This window comes from Pipistrellus kuhlii, unplaced genomic scaffold, assembly GCF_014108245.1.
Source record: "Pipistrellus kuhlii isolate mPipKuh1 unplaced genomic scaffold, mPipKuh1.p scaffold_m20_p_15, whole genome shotgun sequence".
In the NCBI taxonomy this organism is placed as follows: Eukaryota; Metazoa; Chordata; class Mammalia; order Chiroptera; family Vespertilionidae; genus Pipistrellus; species Pipistrellus kuhlii.
In genome coordinates, this window is record NW_023425460.1 from 22,324,049 (window position 1) to 22,344,591 (window position 20,543).

Consider the following 20,543-nt stretch of genomic DNA (forward strand, 5'->3'; position numbering starts at 1 on the left):
TGCTAAGGGAGAGGTCAGAATGTAGTGTGCTTTTGGAGAGGAGAAGGAGGGCATTAAGCATAACACCAATGACAGCTAAAGGGCAAAGGGGGAGTTAAACAGGTGACACCCTGTGAGAGGAAATGAATCAAAGGAACTGGGGTGCTGGAGTGGCTCCTATCACTGGGAGAGCTCATTTTGCATATATCTTCTCCCCAGATCCACATCCAGGATCAGCATACTGGTAACATGGCCATGGTGGGAGTATTTACATGGCAGAAATCAGTAATCACTGGAGTTGGGGTTTTTTGGTATCTTTCTTTTTCCCCCAGAGAGCTGGTTAAGAATTTATAAGCCCAAAAACAGGTGCATGAAAAGGCTTTCCAGGTAGGTTCAGAGATGAAAAAGGACATTAAATGTTTGGTTCATAGGCAATATCAAGAAGTTTGAGGAGACTGTTATTACTACATGGTACATTCTTCCCTCATGAGGTATTTGTGGCTCCTTCTCTTATATCTTTCAATCTTTTCTTCAAATGTCCCTTACTCACTGAGGACTATGTGAACCACCCTACTTAAAATGTTCCTCCATACTACCACCCTGTCTCCCTTACCCTGATGAATGGTCTAGAAGGGGAGGTGCAAGCTCCAGGTGGACATATCCAGCGTATTCCCTGGATCCTGAAGACTCCTTTCCCTTTGGAAAGAGGCATAGCAGAGAAGGGCCAGAATGGGACCAGGTAAAGGGCAATCCCAGAGCAAGGGTCTTATTTGCCTGGCCCAAGGTTGCGATATTCATGACATATTAAGATATGATGAATGAGAAAAAGAATCTAAAAGCATACACTGTAAGTAAAGGAAAGACCTGAATTTGCAGTGGGAAAGTGATAAAAAGAGAAAGGAATGAATATGAGAAATACTGTGAAAGAACTGTCTATGAAATGTGGTGTCTAAAAATGGAATAAGGAGAGCTACAACGGGGGTGGGGGGGGGGGGGGGAGCAGGAGTGGCAGAGATTGCCCCAACTTTCAAATGTGAGTGATGAGGAAAATGAAGGTATGTTTAACAGAGAAAACTGATTGGCAGGTAAATTAATGCATTTTAAAAAGAAATAAAAATGCTAGTAAAGACTGTTTTTCTCCCATGGCATTTGCCCGTAGTATATACAACTCTATTCTTAGGGAGACCTAGAGATCCATGATTCACTCTCTGAACATATAAACTATTTCATCCATCACTTAAATATTATTTTCCATTTCCACAAACACATATAGTCTTGCTACTTTAAATAAAACCATTTGGATAAGCAGTTTTTTTTTAAGGATATTTAGACATTGCTAGAAGGAGAAATTGCAAGATTTATATTCCAATTCTTAATGACTCACTCTGCTCTAGCAAATGGGAAACTAATGAACTTTTCTGGAGCTGGTGACAAAATAATTTACGCAGCCTTCTTCTGAATAAAACTACGGATTAAAAAATGGAAATTAAAAATAAACATAGTCTATGATTGTCTCCTGGGTGTGACAGCTTGATTAATATCTTCCATGCTTTTTCAGGTACACGCAGTGCCATGGACAGTAGAGGTTACCTCAAACAGTGTGTAGATTGGTGATGGTGGATGTTAAGAGGGATACAAATTAAATACAGTTTCTAGTAACAAAGATTCAAAAACCCGTTATTTTCCACAATCTCAAAGCCTCACTAGTCTGTGGTACGTCTAGGAAAGCATCATTTTGGGGTTTTTTCTCCTCCATATTTTTTAAAAATAATTTATGATTATTTAAAACATTTATAAATTAAAATGTGTAAGTTCAAAAGTTAACTTTAGGTACCTATTTTACAAGTCTTGATGATTTTGGTTTGGTACCACAAATTCAAAAGCCTTAAAGTAAAAATATTATACTTCTGCAGGACAGCAAATCCAAGTTTCTAAGAAAAATAGTGCATATGGGTGGGGGTGGCAGAAAACCTGTATTTCTCTTATGGAATGATTTGTGAAAAATGTTCCTTTCGAACCAACATGTTTCCCCATATGGGGAGCAGGTTTGCAGCAAAGATGTTGCTGAGTAGACAGTGAGAGAGGCAGTCTGCCATCTGGGTAGCAGGCAACTGCCAGTCACTGATGCTGAGGGCATCATTAAGCTCAGGCACTCAGGAATGTTCCAGAAGACAGAAGGACATTCACCAGACCTTATAGAATAAGCGCTTAATACTTACAGTCCTGATTTGTGGTATGGTTTTGAAAGCAGGATAGTTTAGGAAACTTTCCCACAGCCAAAGGGAAAGGGGGGGGTGATAAATCATTTGATTTAAAATCATGTTCATTTAGCAGAGCTGAGGCCAAGACAAAAACCACAGGCATTTTTATGATAAGGGATCCTCCATCATCTAAATCATGGAGCTTAGCAGAGGATAAATGTAGCAAGTATCTCGTGAGAGTAAAAACTAATAGAAGGCACACCTCATTTGGGAAGGAAATGGAGGTAGTTATAAAATGAATCTCTTATATACGGGGTCCATTTTGCCCAGTCTGGTCACTGTGGCATGTAATTGCAGGATGCTAAACCAAAGGAAGAAACCAATGATGGCACCAAGGGACCTAGGCTGGACTCCTAGCTTCTCTGCTCAGTACCTGGCCTTGTGCAAGCTGTTTCCCCTCACAGCCTGTTTTCTCACATGGAGAACGGGACTAACAATGGCTGCTGTGAGATCAAACAGAACAATGTATGTAAGAGCATTTAGCAGAATGCCTTGGAGAGCAGGAAATGAGTCTTGATTACTTTTAAACATTTCCTTGTTAAAAAGTAAACAAAGCTTTTTTTTTTTTTTTTTTTTTGCCGAGAATGAATGACAATTAAATTTAAGAGAGGAATATTAAAATGCATGCTGTTTCAATTAAAAATTTTGTATTATCATAACACAGATGTGTGCTGGCTTAACTAATTGATTAGTTTAATTAGTAGTTTATCTTATATTTCCTAGTGTGGGATATGAGGATCACTGCTGATTCAGATGACCTTAGGCAATTCAAGAATATCTTATGTAAAATACACATGTTTAAGAAAAATACATAAATTTGATTTAATTTATATATTTTCATTATAAGTATTAAAACTAACTTATCTAGAATTCTCCAAATCCATTTTTTCAATGACATTACTGTTCAGAAAAAGGTGAAAGCAGAGAATAGTCTCATTAGCTGGGTAACACCAACTCCCATTGGTGAAAGCAAGGGTAAGTTACGAATGAGAAACATCTGGGAAACCCAGAAACTGTTGCTGTTGGGTACCACGTCTCTTCTCCACCTTTGTACTGCCCCTTTATCAATAAAACTCATACCTCCATGTGCTTATGCTCAAGGACTGGATAGCCACCCACAGCTCCCCAAGTAAGTGCAAATTCTTTCAGCTATGAAGTCTTGAGCCTGATGTGGTCTTTCGGACTTCCTTTCTCCTGCTTGTGATGATCTTAGATTCTACCACTTTGGTAGAAAATTCTATCTATCCTCTAATTTCCAGGTGGAGAGTCACCACATCCAAACTAACTAGACACTGACACACAGCCCCAAATGGACTCCCAAAGACAAGACCCTTCTGGCCCATCATTGTCTGTAGGTATTGGGTCACCTACCATTTGACTTGTTCTTTGCAGAATATGCCTACTACTGACAGTGGGTGTACAGCACTCATGGCCCTCTAATCCCATTTGTCCAAATAAGCCTTAACGCAACCTGTTACCTGCTACTGGGGAAAGCAAGCTGTAAAACTACGATGGCGTTCACAGACGCTCTGATAATGGGAGCAGAGGGAGCTCTGAGCCTCCTGAGTACGGAGTGGCAATGGTGGGTAACGGACTACAGGAGAACTGGTAGTTCACTTACTAACACTTGATTATATCTAGGATAATGGAAAGATTGAAAGTGAGTCTGAAAACATTTTAATAGTTTTTGAGGTAAAACTGACATCAAAGAAACTCTAAACATGTTTAGAGTTCAAAATTTTTAAAGCTTTTTGCATTTATACACACTCATGATTCTATCACTCCCCCCAGGTCAATGAGCAGACCCATTATCCCCCATTTCCTAGTGTCCTATAAGCTCTGTCTCCTGCCAAATGCCATGATTGGGAAACCACTAATCTGCTTTCTGTGACTATAGATTAGTTGCTATTTTCTAGGTCATATATAATATAAATCACATATTTTTAAATTCATTTTTATATTCCTCTATGTTGTTGAGTATACCAATACTTTTTTTATTGCTAAGTAGGATTTCACTGTATGACCATACCATGGTGTTTTTATCCATTCATCTGTTGATGAACATTTGGGTTGTTTCAAATTTGGGGATATTAGAAATGAAACTGTTATGAACATTTATGTATAAGTCTTTGTATGGACATGGGCTTTTCTTGTTTCATGTAAATACCTATGAATAGATTAGCTGGGTCATATGGCAGACAATACCTTTAACTTTTTAAGAAACTTGCAAATTGCTTTCCAAAGTGGTGTACCATTTTACACTCCAACCAGCAATAAATATATGAAACTTGCACTTGTTCCACATTTTCTGCAACATTTAGTATGTAGTCAACCTTTTAATTTTTAGAAATTTTAATATATGTATAGTATTATTTCATTGTGAGTTTAATTTATAACTAATCATGGGGCGAAATTTTCATGTGCCTATTTGTGATCAGTTTCTCTTTACTGTGAAATGCCTGTTCAAATATTTTGTCCATTATAAAAATTATGTTTTTTTCTTATTAACATTTGAGAGTTATTTATTCTAAAATCAAACCTTTTTTCATATATGTAATTTACAAATATATTCTCATAGTGGAGAGAAAATATTTTATTTTTCTATTCCTAGTAGTTCTTTTTTTTTTTTTCAAAGAACAGAAATTCTTCAGTTTAATGAAGTCTAATTTATCACCTTTATCTTTTATAGATTGTGTTTTGGTATGACACCAAAAAGAAAAATCTTCACCTAAACAAACTTCACAAAGTTGATCTATGTTTTATTCCTAAAGATTTTGTACTTTTGGTTTCACATTTAGGTTTATATACATTTTAATTTAATTCTGGTATATGATGAAAGGTATAGGGCCAACTTTAATTATTTTATTCTTTAAATAAACTTTTTATTGTTGATAAAATTACAGATAGCTCCCTTTTCCTCCTTTACCTCCATCCTTCCAGTCCCTACCCATCCCTCATGTCTTCACTACCCTATTGCTTATGTCCATGGGCTATGCCTATAAGTATATAAGTTCTTTGGTTTATCTCTGCTCTTCCCCCTAACCCCACATCAAGATATGTCAGTCTCATTATAAACTGATGAACCAAGAGACAGATATAGAGAAAGTAAAGCAACAGGCAGACTGTCAAATAACAATGGGGAGGGAAGGAAGATCTGGAGGAGATAATAGATCAACCGAAGGACTTGTATACATGCATATAAGTACAACCAATGGACACAAAACTCTGGGGAGGGAAGGGATGTGTGGGAGGAAGGGGGGGGGGCAAAAAAAACACACAAAAAAACAAAAAAAACCCAAAAAACAAAAAACAAAACAAAACAAACAAAACAAAAGATATGTCAGTCTGTTCCCTGCCTCCATGCTTTAGGCCTTATTTTGTTGGTCAATTCATTCTGTTCATTAGATTCTACTTAATGGTATTCAATTGTTTCAACACCATTTATGGAAAATGGTGACATCAATGACTTGCCTTGGAACTGATGGTGAGCTTTAACTGGCAGATGCTATAAGACTGAATTGTGTGCTCCCTTTACCTAGCCTCAAATTCATTTGTTAAAGCTCTAAACCCCAATATTATGATATTGGAAGGTAGAACATTTGGGAGACACTTAAGTTTAGATGAGGTTGTAAAGGTGGGTGCCTCATGATGGAATTAGTGTCCTTATATGAAGGCACACCAGAGAGCTTTTCCACTCTCTGAATATGCATGCACCAAGTAATGGCCAGAAAAGCAGATATGTGAATGTACCGTAAGAAGGCAGCCATCTGCAAATCAGGAAATGAGTCCTACAAGAAATCAACCATGTTGATCTTGGAATTCTGGCCTCCAGAACTGTAAGAAAGTATGCTTCTGTTGTTTTAAGACACCCACGCTATAATATCCTGTATGGCAGCCTGATCTCACTAGGGCAGCAATATGTGAGTGGTGGGTTTCAGAGCTCTTTACTCTGTTCAGAGATCTATTTGTCTGCCTTGACATCAATACCACATTTGCCTTAGTTACTAGAGCTTTAAAATAAGTCTCAAAGTCTGGTAGAATTAGTCATCCAAATTTATTCTTTCTTCTCCCCAAAGTTCTTTGGCTATTTAAGGTCTTTTAACTCTCCATATGAAGTTTAAAATCAGCTTGTCAATTTCCACAATAAAGCTTGCTGGTATTTTTGACTGAAACCGCACTAGATGCACAGGTCAATCTGGGTGAACAATACTGACATGAAAACAGTGTATCTCAACATTCCTCTTATATACATTTTGTAGCTATCAGTATGCAGGTTTTAAAAACCTTTTGTTAAATTTATATCTAATTTTTTCATAATTTACGATGCTATTGAAATTGGTTTAAAAAATATATTTTATTGATTTTTTACAGATAGGAAGGTAGAGGGATAGAGAGTTAGAAACATCTATGAGAGAGAGAGACATTGATCAGATGCCTCTTGCACAACCCCCCTCTGGGGATGTGCCTGCAACCAAGGTACATGCCCTTGAATGGAATCAAACCTGGGACCTTTCAGTCCATAGGTCGATGCTCTATCCACTGAGCCAAACCGGTTTTGGCTGAAATTTCAGCTGAAATTATTTCTACTTGTGTTTTGTTAAACTAAGGTGCCTATGTGATTATTTACTGATACTAGAGACCTGGCACATGAAATCAGTACACGGGTACGGTTCCTAGGCCTGGCTTGCAATCAGGGCCATCTTCCTCAGCTGCCCATAGGCGGCCCCACTCCTGATGCCACCCTCTCCTGGTTGGTTCTTCATTAGTCATCAGGTGATGGGTGCCTGGTGGTCGGGGGAAGAAAACAAGAGGTCCACTGTTCCCGCTTGCTAGCTGGCTCCACTCCTAGCCATCAGTTGATCAGAACCTGGTCACTGGGGAAAGGGACCAGGAAGTGGTCAGTGTGCCTCAGAGTGACTGGTCCAGCAGTCCTTCTGGTCATTCTACCATTAGAGTCGATTTTCATCTTATCCTTTTATTACTTACTGATATATTTGAACAGGGCCCTAGGAAGCGTGCTAAAAAATCCCCTTCCATATTACTTGAAATGTCCTAAAAGGAATACTGTGCTCGCCCTACTTTGTGAAATATTGGGTAAGACAATTATCACATATGTTTTTAAAATATCTTCCACTCTGAGCTCATTGTATGAATGAGGAATATGAGGCCACATATAGCTGGAAATACCTCATGTGGAGACAGTTTCAATCAGAATATGTGAATAAATGTTACATTCAGAGATACTTTAGGGAAAGACTATTCAGTTGGGCTTAAAATATTTTTAAGGTATCACAAGTGATTAGTATAATAATAATAATGATTCTAACTAAAACATCATTTATAATAAGCCATTTTTCTTCCATACTGTATAAAGGAAAAAGAGCAATCATTTAGACTTGAAAAGAATAAAAATGACAGACACAAAACACTAGCCAAATTCATTAACAAGGAAATTAGCTTCAAATGAACATTTTTTTCTATTGGGTTTTGAAGAGAATTTCAAATATGCATTATATTTTCTTGTCTTGTGGCAACTGAAGGAAATTACTTGTCTGAATGACATGTTGGAGAATAGCAATGAGGGACTGAATTGTTCAATAAGTACCTCAATTTTCGCTATTGAAAATGACCTTATATTTAAGATTCCAGGGACAAAGAAACCATTTTCTAAGACACCCTGATGTTTCCTCAACTATCTAAAAAATGTCCCCTTTGTAGAAACAATTACTTGTGTTTGCAGCACCAAGCCCTTTTCTAGAATAAAAGTCCTTTCATAAATCCCCTTGCATTTTACATTTTTTTAAACAACTAATATTCTAATTTGTTTAAACTAATGTATCTTTGATTCCTATCACTTACTGATAATTCTTGCCTACTATGATAATCAGAACTATTGTTGAGATAACTGAGTGTACAGTGCACACTAAAGTATTGACAAGATTAGCAAATAAATTCAAACAACAAGAGAAATGTTTCATGTGATTAACTTTATATTACAGTTCTACACTCTGGAAAAGATCAGAGAGCAGATGTTCACATTTTATTAATTTATCTTGGCTTATTTGTGTGTGTGTTTGGCTACAGGTGTTTTTGTAATAATACTGATGATTTGGAATAGGTGTGTTTGGTGTGTGTGCATGTGACTATATTTTGGTTTCTTTATAACCAAGATATGATTTTTATAAATTCTCTAATGAGTTCCTTAACATCAAAGCCCAGTGGGCTACTGTTGTATGCTAGGCATCTTATGTTAATATGTAAGAGTATATGACCACGTCATGGGTCTAGGTGCCTACAGAGCAACAGGTAAGCTTCTACATGATTGTAATTCAGATAGCAGATTGAAATTGTGTAAATATGTAGGTGATGGTAAGAGTTATTTAAAAGATAGAATCAACATGATTATTTACCAGTGATGTATTTCAGGAGAGGAAACAGTCAAAGATAATGCCCAAACTTTTGGTGTGAGAAACACTGCAATAGTGATCATTTCAAATGGAGTAGATTTGGTTGAGGGTGGAGAGAAAATGAGTTTACAGTTGTCCAAGTGCTATTTGAAGTACCTGAGTGGCATCCAAGTGGCTATACCCCATAGAAAGCTAAATTTAGAGCGCAGGAAAAATTTTGGTATGAAAATAGAGATATTATAATGTGCTTCTTCTATAATATCACTTATCACATTCTCTATTTTAATCACCTGTTTACATATAAAACTTCAACAACAACAAAAATAAGCTGAGAGCAGATAGTTGAGGAAACCACTTCTTTTGATTATTATCAGCAACAGCAACATCCATCACTGTAATCCTGGTATCACTGTTCCCATCCCCTCAAAAGGCCAGCCTTCAGTGTCCCTAGTTCTCCATCTTACAGATAGAGTAGTGGTACTAAAAAAAAAATAGTTCTAACTCTTCTTAGTTCTACAAAGAGCAGCTAGCCCTAAGTACTGGCAGCTTGTTGGCTATGGGCTTTTGCCAGAAACACAGGACAACCTGGAAATATCCCATAAGACATTCTGTTGCATTTTACATAGGTTATCCATTATAACCTTCAGAAGAATGATCATAACTAAAAGGCTTTCTTTCCAAATAAATAAGTGAATGATATTTGCTATATTTAATATTTGCTATATCGTTGTATATGATATTTTATTAATTGAAAAAAAAGAGAGGAAAAAAACAAGAAATGGGTTCAGAAATATTAATTAAATTTCCCAAGATCACAGTCAATGAGTAAAGGAAATCTGGGGAACACAGACTTGTGATACCAAAGTAAGCTGAATTGACTGGCTAATCTGGTTTTGCACAAACAAAGGCAGAGCCTGGCATGTGGTATAGGTGTTCTGAATGACAGGCAGCAGCTGGGAGAGTTTCCTGGAGAAAAGGGCCCTGCAGGCAGTAGTCTGCTATTTAATGAGGGTGGCCCAGAGCTGCATTTAGAATCCAGAGATCTGTTCCAGTTGAAAAGAAGCCACATTTCAAGAGAAGCAGAGACTGTGCCCTAAGAAAGCTTAGAGATCATCTAGTTCAACTGGCTCAGTTTACAGGTTTTCAGAGAGGTTAACTGGCCCAGAACATTCTTGGGAATGGGAACAGTGATACCAGGATTACGGTGATGGATGTTGCTGTTGCTGATAATAATAATGGGGAGAAAGATGATAGTGGCAGTGCTGATAGCAGTTGGCTTTTTTTGAGCATTAATCTAAATTCTAGGTAGTCACCCAAAATGCTTTATAAGTATTCCCTTGATTACTTCTCACAGTAACTCAAAAAGTTAGAGACAATCATCTTTTTCATTTTAGATGAAAAGAGAATCTCTCAGGGTTTCATAATTTATAAATGACAGAGTGGATTCCAATCCAGGCAGTCTGACTTCTGAGATGAACTCTTAACCATATATTTTGCTGAAGACTCTAATATTAGGGGAGAAGGAGGGGAGGAACAAGGCAAAGTTTGAACCCATCTCTCTCAGGTTCATCATATTCTTAAATATTTCCCATTACTACAGATCCAAGTAACCTAGAATTTGATATAGCTGATGCCTCTGTGAATTCTGTATGGTTTCAAGTCATGGAGAGATCTTGAAGCAATCGTTAAGTGAGAGTGTAGATGAATTGACTCATGAGTTATTGAATAAAACCTGAACTAATTTCTTTAAAACACAACTTTATCTCTCATGTATATAAAGAAGTAGTATTTCTGTAAAGAGTAAAATATTTTGCCCTTTTGGTTGTGGAAAAATCATTACCACAGGGGAAAATAATGCTTTAGATAAACAATACTGAATAATTTGCTTGATGTCAACCACATAATGAAAACTATGTGACCCCAATTTTTCTTGTAATGGGATGCTATTACAGGTTAATGGTTAATCTAATAATACAGATTATAGAATGGCTAGATTTATGATTCTACTGTCTCAGTCCAATGATGAAATGAAACATTACTTCTAGAGGCAGAGCTATATAGTGGAATTCTGGAGTCAGGTTGCCAAGGTCACATGTTATTTCATTCAATTATCTACTGGGTCCTTAATACTAGAAGTAGGCACTCTTAAATTTAGAAAGAATTATCAAGATACAAATAAAAGGTAGGATATTTTGTATTTATGGTTAGGACTAATCACATGGCTAAAATGGTGATATTACCTAAAAAGCAATATATAAATTTAATGCAATCCTCATCAAATCCTAATGGCGATTTTCGTTGTTGTTGTTTGTTTGTTTTTCACAGAAATAGAACAAAAAATGCATTAATTTTGTATAGGACTTCAAAAAACCCTGAATAGCTAAATGCAATTCTATGGTGGCAGAGTGAGGGCCAGCAAACACTAAGTCACAGGAACTCACATTTCCTGACTTCAAACTATAGTACAAAGATACAATAATAAAAACACTCTGCTATTGGCAGGAAAAATGACAAAATCAATGAAATATAACTGACAGACCAGAAATAAATCCACACATATATGGGCAACTAATTGTTAACACAGGAGCCAAAAACATTCCATGGGAAAAACAAAGACTCTTTAATAAATGGTGCAGAGAAAACTGGAAAGCCATATGAAAAAGAATAAAACTAGACTGCTATCTGACACCATACACTAAAATTAGTTCAAATGGATTAGGACTTGAATATAAGACCTGAAACAATAAAAAACTCAGAAGAAAACACAGGTACTAAACTTATGGACCTTCGTCTCAGAGAGATGTTTGTGAACTTGACTCCAAAGAAAAGGGAAATAGAAGCAAAAATAATTGAACAGGACTACATCAAACTAAAAAGCTTCCATACAGAAATATATATATATCAATAACAAAAAGGCAACAAACTGAATGAGAGAAGATATTTGCAAATGTACCTCTGATAAAGGGCTAATCTGCTAAATATATATAGGTAACTTATATAACTCAACAAACAAACAAAACCAATCTGATTAAGAAATGGGCACAGGACCCAGACACTTTTCCAAAATAACAAACAGATGGACAACAGATATATGAAGAAAAAAAAAAGACCTCAACATCACTAATTATAAGAAAAAATGCAAATCAAAACCACAATGAGATATCACTTCACACCTGTGAGAATGGCTATTACAGATAAGAAATAATGAGTACTGGAGAAGATGTGAAGAAAAAAGGGTCTTCCCACACTGTAGTGGGAATGTAAATTGGTGCAGTCACTATGGAAAACAGAATGGAATTTCTTCAAAAATTAAGAATGGAGCTACCATGTTACCCAGCAATCCCTTTTCTCAAAAAAATTTTAGCCAAAGTGTTTGAAAACACTTATTCATAAAGATATATGTACTTCCATATTGTTTGCAGCAGTATTCACCATAGTCAACACATGAAAACATGCCTTGTTCCCCTTGTGTCTTAAATGTCCTTTGACAGATGAGTGGATAAAGTGTATGTGCAATGGACCCAGATATAAAAATGATGAAATTTGAGACATTTGTGGCAACATGGATGGATCTTAAGAATATCGTGCTAAGTCAAATTAGTCAGATGGAAAAGTGTAAGAACCATATGATTTCAGTTATTGGGGAATATAAGACAAAAAGCAACAAATGAAAAACAAAGAAGATAAATGAACTCATAGATACATGGTAGTTACCAGAAGAAAAGCGGATAGAGAGAATAAAGACTGTAGAGGAGATCAAATATATAGTGACAGTGCACACAATAGATTATACAGATGTCCTATTATAAAATGGTACACCTGAAATTTATGTAATGTTATCAACCAATGTTACCCCAATAAATTTAATTTGAAAAATTTAAAAAGAATGGTCAAGAAATTATATCAATATTACTAATTTACCAATATTTTAATGACCTGCTGAACATTCTCAGGAAAATAAAAGTTCCCAGCACAACTAAGTTTTATTTGTGAGAAAACAACAATCTGAAATGCTCTGTTATGTGCACACAGAGAATATTGACTATAAAATTTATCTTTCAAGTATAAAAAAAGCATCTGGGTTACAAAGAAGCATAGCTATCATCCAAAAGAATACATAAAGTTGCCCCAAAGACTTTATATCCTGAAGTTGCATAAAATTTTAAGATATTTAGTGGGTAGCAAGTGAAACAAATCAATGTGAGTTGTGAAATGTAGGGATTTCCTGTGTGAAATATTAAAATTCAAAGAAAAGATCAGAATAGAACATGGAGACACAGAGTGAAAAACAAGTCATAGACACAGGACATTACAATGTCAAAAATCAAAGTAAGAAATAATCAAGAAGTGTTAACCTATTAGGCTTCCTTCAATTGAACCAAGTAATAGAGTTTTAAAGAGGCTTATCTGATTGATAGACATCACAAATGGGAGCTCACAGGTCAAATTGCAGAGATATTAAATGTTTGGTTTGCTTGCAAGCTTTTTTTTTTTTTTTTTAAGTTACTTAGTTTTTTTCTGTATTTCTTTAAAGGACAAAAAAGCATAGCAATTGCTATCCTTATTACAAAAGGCTTTCTAGTTTGCCACCAATTTTACCACCAGTTTTACTCACCTTATTTTTACTCATTTACATTACCATCTAAACCCCTATAATCAAGTAAGTTCATAATCCTTTATTAGCCATCAAGCAAATTCAAGTAGTAAAAGTGACATATGGCAGAAGGGATTGCAAGTGTGGGCATCATGAGAGAGGCACATTTGTTCATTCATTTATTTGTTCACTTAACTATACATGTTGAGCACCTGAAAAGTGCCAGATGCTGAGCTCAAAATAAAATATAAATATTTGGGACTTCTTTTCACTGAAGGAATATGCAGTGATAGAGATGGATGTATACCAAGAAGTTATGTAACAGAGAGAGCTGAGGACAAAACACTGGTGAATTTTAGAATATCAAATGAGAAATTGTAGAGTGCTAATACATGCCGGGCTCACAAAGGATAGGGAATGCAAAGAAAGAGTGGTGAATAGTGTAAAACTGTGACTGAGAAGTTAAGTCAAATGAAGATAAGAAAAAGACGGTTCTATGATGTCAGTAGGAAATCTCTGGTGACATTTAAGAGGACGCTTAAAGTAGACTGACAAAGCCAGGTTGAGTAGTGACAAAACAACATTAAAGGGCATAAGAAAGAAAGAATGGGGATAGGTCAGTGTAATAACAGTTGTAGTAGTGGTGTGGTGACAGATTGGCCAGTGAAGAGACTGCATATGTTCAAACAAGTTTTGACAACAGACAGTTCATAGGAATACGCATATGCTAGAATGAATTTTATCTACATGGAATAGTATTAACTTAAATTTGATATTAGAGCATACTTTGATATCTTTTTCATAAATCATATTCCCAAGGTCATTTCTTAAGACACATTTTAGGAAGGTGTTTTCACCATAAAAGCTTTTGTTATTTGCACCAAGATTCAGTGATAGTAAGCTACAAAAGGAAATCTGTCAATTCTCAATTATGTTTTACTGTCTGGTGTCCAACATGTGATTCATCAGAAGTGATAGAAAGTGTTATATTTTGAAAATGTATCACAATTTTCACAGAGACATTTCATCTTGGACTAAGGCAGTCAGCTGGCATTATTCTCTAGAATACTCTACATATATAATAATCAAGGGAAAGAAAGATTAAAGCACAGATGGCATATTTGTCCATTTTATGCTATGAAGATTATGATTATTGCATTATTTTGTATGTTTACACCAAACATGGCATTTCTTCCAACTATGCCATGGGAAAAATTTAATGGCAAATACACATTCATCAGATAGGATCAAATGATCTCAGTAAAAGAAAAAATCAAGTGCATTTAGTTCTGAATTTTCATAAGATAATATGGCCTGAGTAAGATGGCATCATATTCACTGCTTTATTTTTGTAGTTGTGAAATAGTAAGGAAGAAAATAAGACCTGGCAACTGAATGTGGCTTAAAAAATAAAAACTCCTTAAGGTGAAGGGAATAAGAAGTACAAATTGGTGGCTATAAAATAGTCACCGGGATAGAAAGTATAGCATTGGAAATATAGTCAATAATATTATCATAACTCTGTATGGTGCAGGTGGGTACTTGAACTATTAGGAACACCACTTTATAAAATATAGGATTATCTAACCACTGTGCTGTACACCTGAAACTAATGTTGAATATAAGCTATCATTAAAAATAAAAATTTAAAAACTCCTTAAACTTTATAGTACCCTAAGCAAATTGCTTGTAATTTTAAAAATAAAGTCTTAATTGGAAATGGAAACAAAACTATTCCAAATATTTTAGGAATATATTTGACCCCATAGCTGTTCCTCTCTAGTAGACAGTCCTACATGTGGAATTTGATGCAAAAAAAAAGTGTTTATTAGTTATTTCTTATTCAAGTGGCTTATTATACAGACGGAACTCAGAAAAGCTTTACCTATATTTACTGATAATTGAGAGATGTTGCTTATTGGACACCAAGACTAGAATATCCAAATATATCTGTCATATTTGTTGTGCGTTTTGTTTATTCAGTGGTACAAAATCATCTGTGTTTTTCCTCCATAGTATAAGGGAAGAAATCCCAACTGCTTCTTTCTTGAGGTCTTAGTGTACAAGTGCAATGTCAGTGATCTTGTAGTACACCCTTGAGCCTTTGGAGCCCTTCAGGAGTGAGTCTGCATAAACACCTCCACGCCCACCTGCTCCTCCGCCTCCATTATCATAACCAGAAAGGACCATAACCAGCCAGAGGTGAATCCCTGCTTTCCCATCTATTGTTTATTCTGTCAGGTTTAGGGATTTCTAAATGCTCAACCATCTTCCTGTGATTATGACTAAAACTGTGGGACAAAGTAAGCTTAGCAGAGACGTCTCCCTCTCTTTTATCTTTAAAGAGCTTGCAGTTAAACATAAAGCTGAGAGATTTTCCTATTGATATAAAAAGTATTTATTACAGAACTTAACCACCAATCAATCCTACAGCTTATCTACACATATTACAATTCGGCTGGAAATAAATAAAAATGAGCAAGGGTTCGTGTCTGATATCAGAATCAGCACTAAAAATCTCATTTTGTTAAGAGCTCCATTTTGAAGACAGGAATTTATGTAGTACTCAAGCAAAAACTGTGTGACATGCGATCTACTTACCCCTGCAAGGCTTTCTCTCCAAACCAGTCTCCTTTGCCTAAAGTCCTAAGAAAGACTGGGTCTTCACTTGGGGAGTCTTCGCGAGTGACATTGACCTACAAAGAGAAACAATGAAAGACTGTATCCACTGCATACTCTGGGTGACCCAATGAGCACTACTTGATACTATTAATTTCACTTTTCTTTTTCTTTTTAAATCACTTTTATGAGGAATAAAAGTATATTATCACAAATGGGACAAAGAAATGACCTTCAAATATTTTTATTCTTTCAATTTGTTTTTAAGAAATAGTAAATTATTCAGAAATTTGAATTCCATTTAATCCTCATCCTTATCCTATTTCCTACCTCATATGAGGCAATCATTATAGCAGCTTTAGTGAGCATTCCTTCCATCCTTTATTATGTGTTTTTATATGCATATGTGGTTTTTTAAATACTGTATATAAAATTCTGTAACTTACATTTTTATCTTAACATTATTTTAATTATTATTTCATGCTTCTAGATATAAATAGAGCTCATCTGTTGCCTTCTTCTACTTGGTACATATACCAATTTATCAATTTCCATACCTGTGGACATTTGTTGTTTTCTTTTTTCCTTTTTTTCTTCTTCTACAATGAACATCTTTCTCCACATCTTTACATGCCTATCTTCCTTTAAGAAAATCCAGCCTTGCCCTGGCTGGGTGACTCAATTGGATAGAGTGTCATCCATACACCAAAAAGGTTGCAGGTTTGATCCCCAGTCAGGGTATTTATGGGAGGCAACTGACCAATGTTTCTCTCTCTAAAACCAATGACAGCATATCCTCAGGTGAGAATTTTAAAAAAGAAAAAAAGAAAAACCCAGCCTTCATTCAAAAGCCAGCCACATTTTCATGCAGGTCTCCCCGCAGGTCTCTGACTACAGTCTTCAGGTCCTCACAACCCACATTCACATAATTTCTTTTTTAAAAGACACAGAAATTACATATATGTATTTTAAAAGCATAAAAAATAATGTGCTCTTCAAAGAAATAGATATTTCTTAAGCATTCTCTATAATTTATAATAATCACTTAATAAAGTGCTGTAAATTGTTTGAACAGAAAAAACTTCCTTACTAACAAGTTATCTCAGCCCATATAGGATTTGTGACTTGAGTAATAATCCACAGAAGGACAGCAATGCAATAAGTTTTACCATTATGTTAATTCAATATCCCTCCAGCTCTACTGATATTCATAACACTGGCTACATGCCACCCAGAAAAATGAGGTGGTAGTTACATACATATGCCTGGAAAATGGAGTAAAATGAATTTCCTGAGGCAATGACAGACACTTAAACACATTTAAATATACTCGTACTATGCTTTAGATTTTTGAATTTAGAGATTGGATGTCAAAGACAGAATTTTTATATAAGTATTAAGAAGGTCTGTGAAAAGTGTAGAGAATTAAATTATTATTCTCCACTGATCCATTTGAATACACCTCCATAGAGTTTCAAAACCACGGGAATACGATTTTTAACAATCTCACCACTGAGCTATATAATAGAGATGCTCATTTGTATGTTGACAAGGCTTTTACAGATGTGGATGGAAATACACTAGTCCAGTGATTCTCAAACTTCAGTGGTGTGTGTGTGTGTGTGTGTGTGTGTGTGTGTGTATTTAAAATAAAGGTTCTGATTTATAATTTAGGAATCTGAATTTCAAAAGTTTAGTGTAGGTGATTTAGATGTACATGTTCTACAGACCTAGCTTTGATAAACATTGATATATTGTTAACTCTCTAAACCTCAGTTTTCTCATCTGCACAAGGAGGCAATTCAATAAAATCATCTCTATCCCTCCTCCTGGCTGTTAAAAAAAATCAAGGACTGATGTATACTATAAGTTAAGATCATGGATTCAAAATCAGTTATAAGGACATATTGTACTTATAACTGCACATTTGCCATTTGGTTAATAAAATATATTAGAAATTCTAAATTGCAGAATTATCCAGTCAATGGAGAAATTTTAGTGTATCTTGAAATGTTCTTTAAAAAGATGTTACTGAATTGATCTAACATAAAAAAGTGAACCATCTACAGAATAAACAACTTTCTGCTTATATGATAAACATTAGGAAAAATCTAATTGGATAAAATTATAATGTGAAAAAAATAAGCACCTCAAAGAGCAAGAATAAAGCTTTCTTCTAAAGTGTTAATTTCCACATTTTTCTTTGTATGCATGATTAATCATTCTAAATATGAAGATACCAATTATGGGCATTTGAATCTTTAATTCTGAAGAAATGTCAAAGTAGAGAAAGTTAAATAGAAATAAACTCTCTACCCTTGGCCTGTATATTATCATTTTCATTTAAACCACAAAATACTTTCTGATCCTGTAAAATAATGCTATAAAATTATCTAGCTATGGAGCCGTCTATTTGAATCCATGCTACCTGGCCACCTTGTCAAAAAATGAGAGGAGAGGTCTAATATATTCTTACTCCTCCCTTATGGAATCCCTATGGTGCTCCAAAATATTGCCAATGTTATTGGTTCCCGTGGTGTAATTTGAATACCACTTTTATTTAGGATTGCTATGAAACTCCTAAAACAGCACCACTAATGCACCTGTTTTCAGCTGAAACTGGTTACAAACACAGCTTCTTTTAGGCAGTGCTGGGAATTGACAGTAACAGGGTATTCTGATAAGCCTGTCAGAAATTCATCTTACCTGATAAACATATCATTCCCTGATAGCAAAGAATTAGCAATGTGATAAAGAAAAAACACACCCAAATCATTGGGGCAAAAAGTCTCCCTGTGACCAATGGAATCACTTATATCCATGAAGATTTTCAATGTCCATGATTCTTTAGTCGGCACTAAGAAATAAAACAGTAAATGGAAGGCTCTTCAGCTTCAGAAGCGGGAAACCCTGGTAGAGCTCTAGACCCTGAACTGGTGCTGCTCCTCTGAGTCACTGAGAAACCCCAGGTCGCCTTCTGCAACATTGTTGCTCGCCCAGTGCTTACCTTTCCTTTGCTGATGATAAAGAAGGTGTCCCCTCTTGCACCTTGCCTGATGATGTACTCCCCATTTTCATAGTGGGTCTGAAAAACAGAAATAGCAACAGAAGAAAAACACATTAGGAAAGGAAAAATTCACCAAACAACCCGACCTCTTCCAATACCAGCTCCTCTAGGAGTTTCACTCAAACCTAGAACCCATCGTGGTTTAAGAATAACTACTAGTCAATGAACAAATTAGTTGCAGAGAAGTCCTTTCTATCATATTCATTTCTAAACTATTTTGTTGATGCCATTTTTTCCAGATGATTACATTCATATCTTTAAATCCAATCATGTTAAGAGTTTGATAAAAATATCCTTTTCTCCCATCAACTGAGCATGAAATAAAACAGCAGAACTGCTAATTAAACGGGTCTTCTATATTATTTTGTTATTCTCATTTAGCTTTAGTATTCTCTTAAGGATGGCTTTTTTTTCTTTTCTTTTTTTCTTGAGAAATTACTGTGGCATCTGAAGATCTTCATTTTGAAATCATGGTGACTTTTAGTATGGGTTCAATGGCCCTAGTTACTTTTTAAGGCACTGCTTCATGCTTTACTGTCCTTGCTTCAGCAATTTAGGTTTGGCTCTGTCGAACAGAATGTCTTAATTTTATGGACTGAAGTCTGGCCCAGCATCTGTGAGCTCATAAACTACCGAATGAGGAGCAAAGTAAGGCAGCAAGAAGATGATCGCTGTCAGTGTGTCAGTATTCTGACCCTGTCACAGTCACTGGGCTCATTCCCAGGTTTAAGATAATTCCTGAAATAGACAGGAGTAATTTCTTTAAGGGGACGTGGAAGAAAGTGTATTGCTGTGTCATGAGCTATAACAGGGAAATGAGAGCTGTGCCATCTGCCTTCTTCTCTGTATCTTAGCAAGGGAGCCATATTTGGGGAAAGGAAATGTTATTTTGTGCACTTCTTAGGAAAGAGATTTTATGGTTTGCATGTGATTTGGCTGTGATTTGTCTTTACACTTCAATAACATGTTTCTGAATACTATATGTACTCTTAAAATTGCCTTTCATTCATTAATACTTGTCATTGAGAATAGCCATAATTTTCTTAATGTTGAAAATTAACATGCTACCTAATCTGTGTGGAATTTTTTGCTCAAACACAACTCATTGTCTTATAAAAAGTTTTAAAATTAGGATTATAGAATGCACATTCTTCAACTGATTTATTTCATTTAACAAGCAGCTATCTACTAGTATGTTCCATTTTCTTATCTTGCTGCTTTGAAAAGAGATCTGTATGACATAGAGATTTAAAGAACAAATGGTGATTTCTACTTTCATATATCAATTCTGAGTGTCTCTGATCAGGTCTGATGATGCAAAGATGAGTCAGACAAAAATCTCATAGTAGCACTGTCTGGTACATCTTTCTTGGATGGCAGCAGTGTGATATAGCTGCATTGTCCAATCTGGCAGCCTCTAGCCAAATGTGGCTCCTGAGCTGTTGAAATGTGGCCAATGTGACTAAGAAGCTGAGTTTTTAAGTATATTTAATTTTAATTAATTTACACTCCAATGCTCATATGTGGTCAGTACTGACTATAGCAGATAGGGCGGGTAGCAGCTAACGTAGACAAGCCTGACCTAGCCTCTATGTCATCTCTGTTAAATGCAGTCA

The 20,543-nt window shown here is 35.6% G+C and overlaps 1 protein-coding gene across 2 annotated transcripts in view; it reads right to left on the minus strand.

Moving 5' to 3' along the window:
- PRKG1 (protein kinase cGMP-dependent 1) overlaps nucleotides 1-20,543 on the minus strand; it is a 1,018,841-nt gene that overhangs the window by 166,679 nt on the left and 831,619 nt on the right. For both annotated transcript variants that reach the window (XM_036438437.2, XM_036438436.2), the window contains exons 6-7: nucleotides 18,868-18,945; nucleotides 15,843-15,937 (exon numbers count right to left, since the gene is read on the minus strand). In XM_036438437.2, the coding sequence (XP_036294330.1) occupies nucleotides 15,843-15,937; nucleotides 18,868-18,945 (173 nt within the window). The remainder of the gene's footprint in view (nucleotides 1-15,842; nucleotides 15,938-18,867; nucleotides 18,946-20,543) is intronic.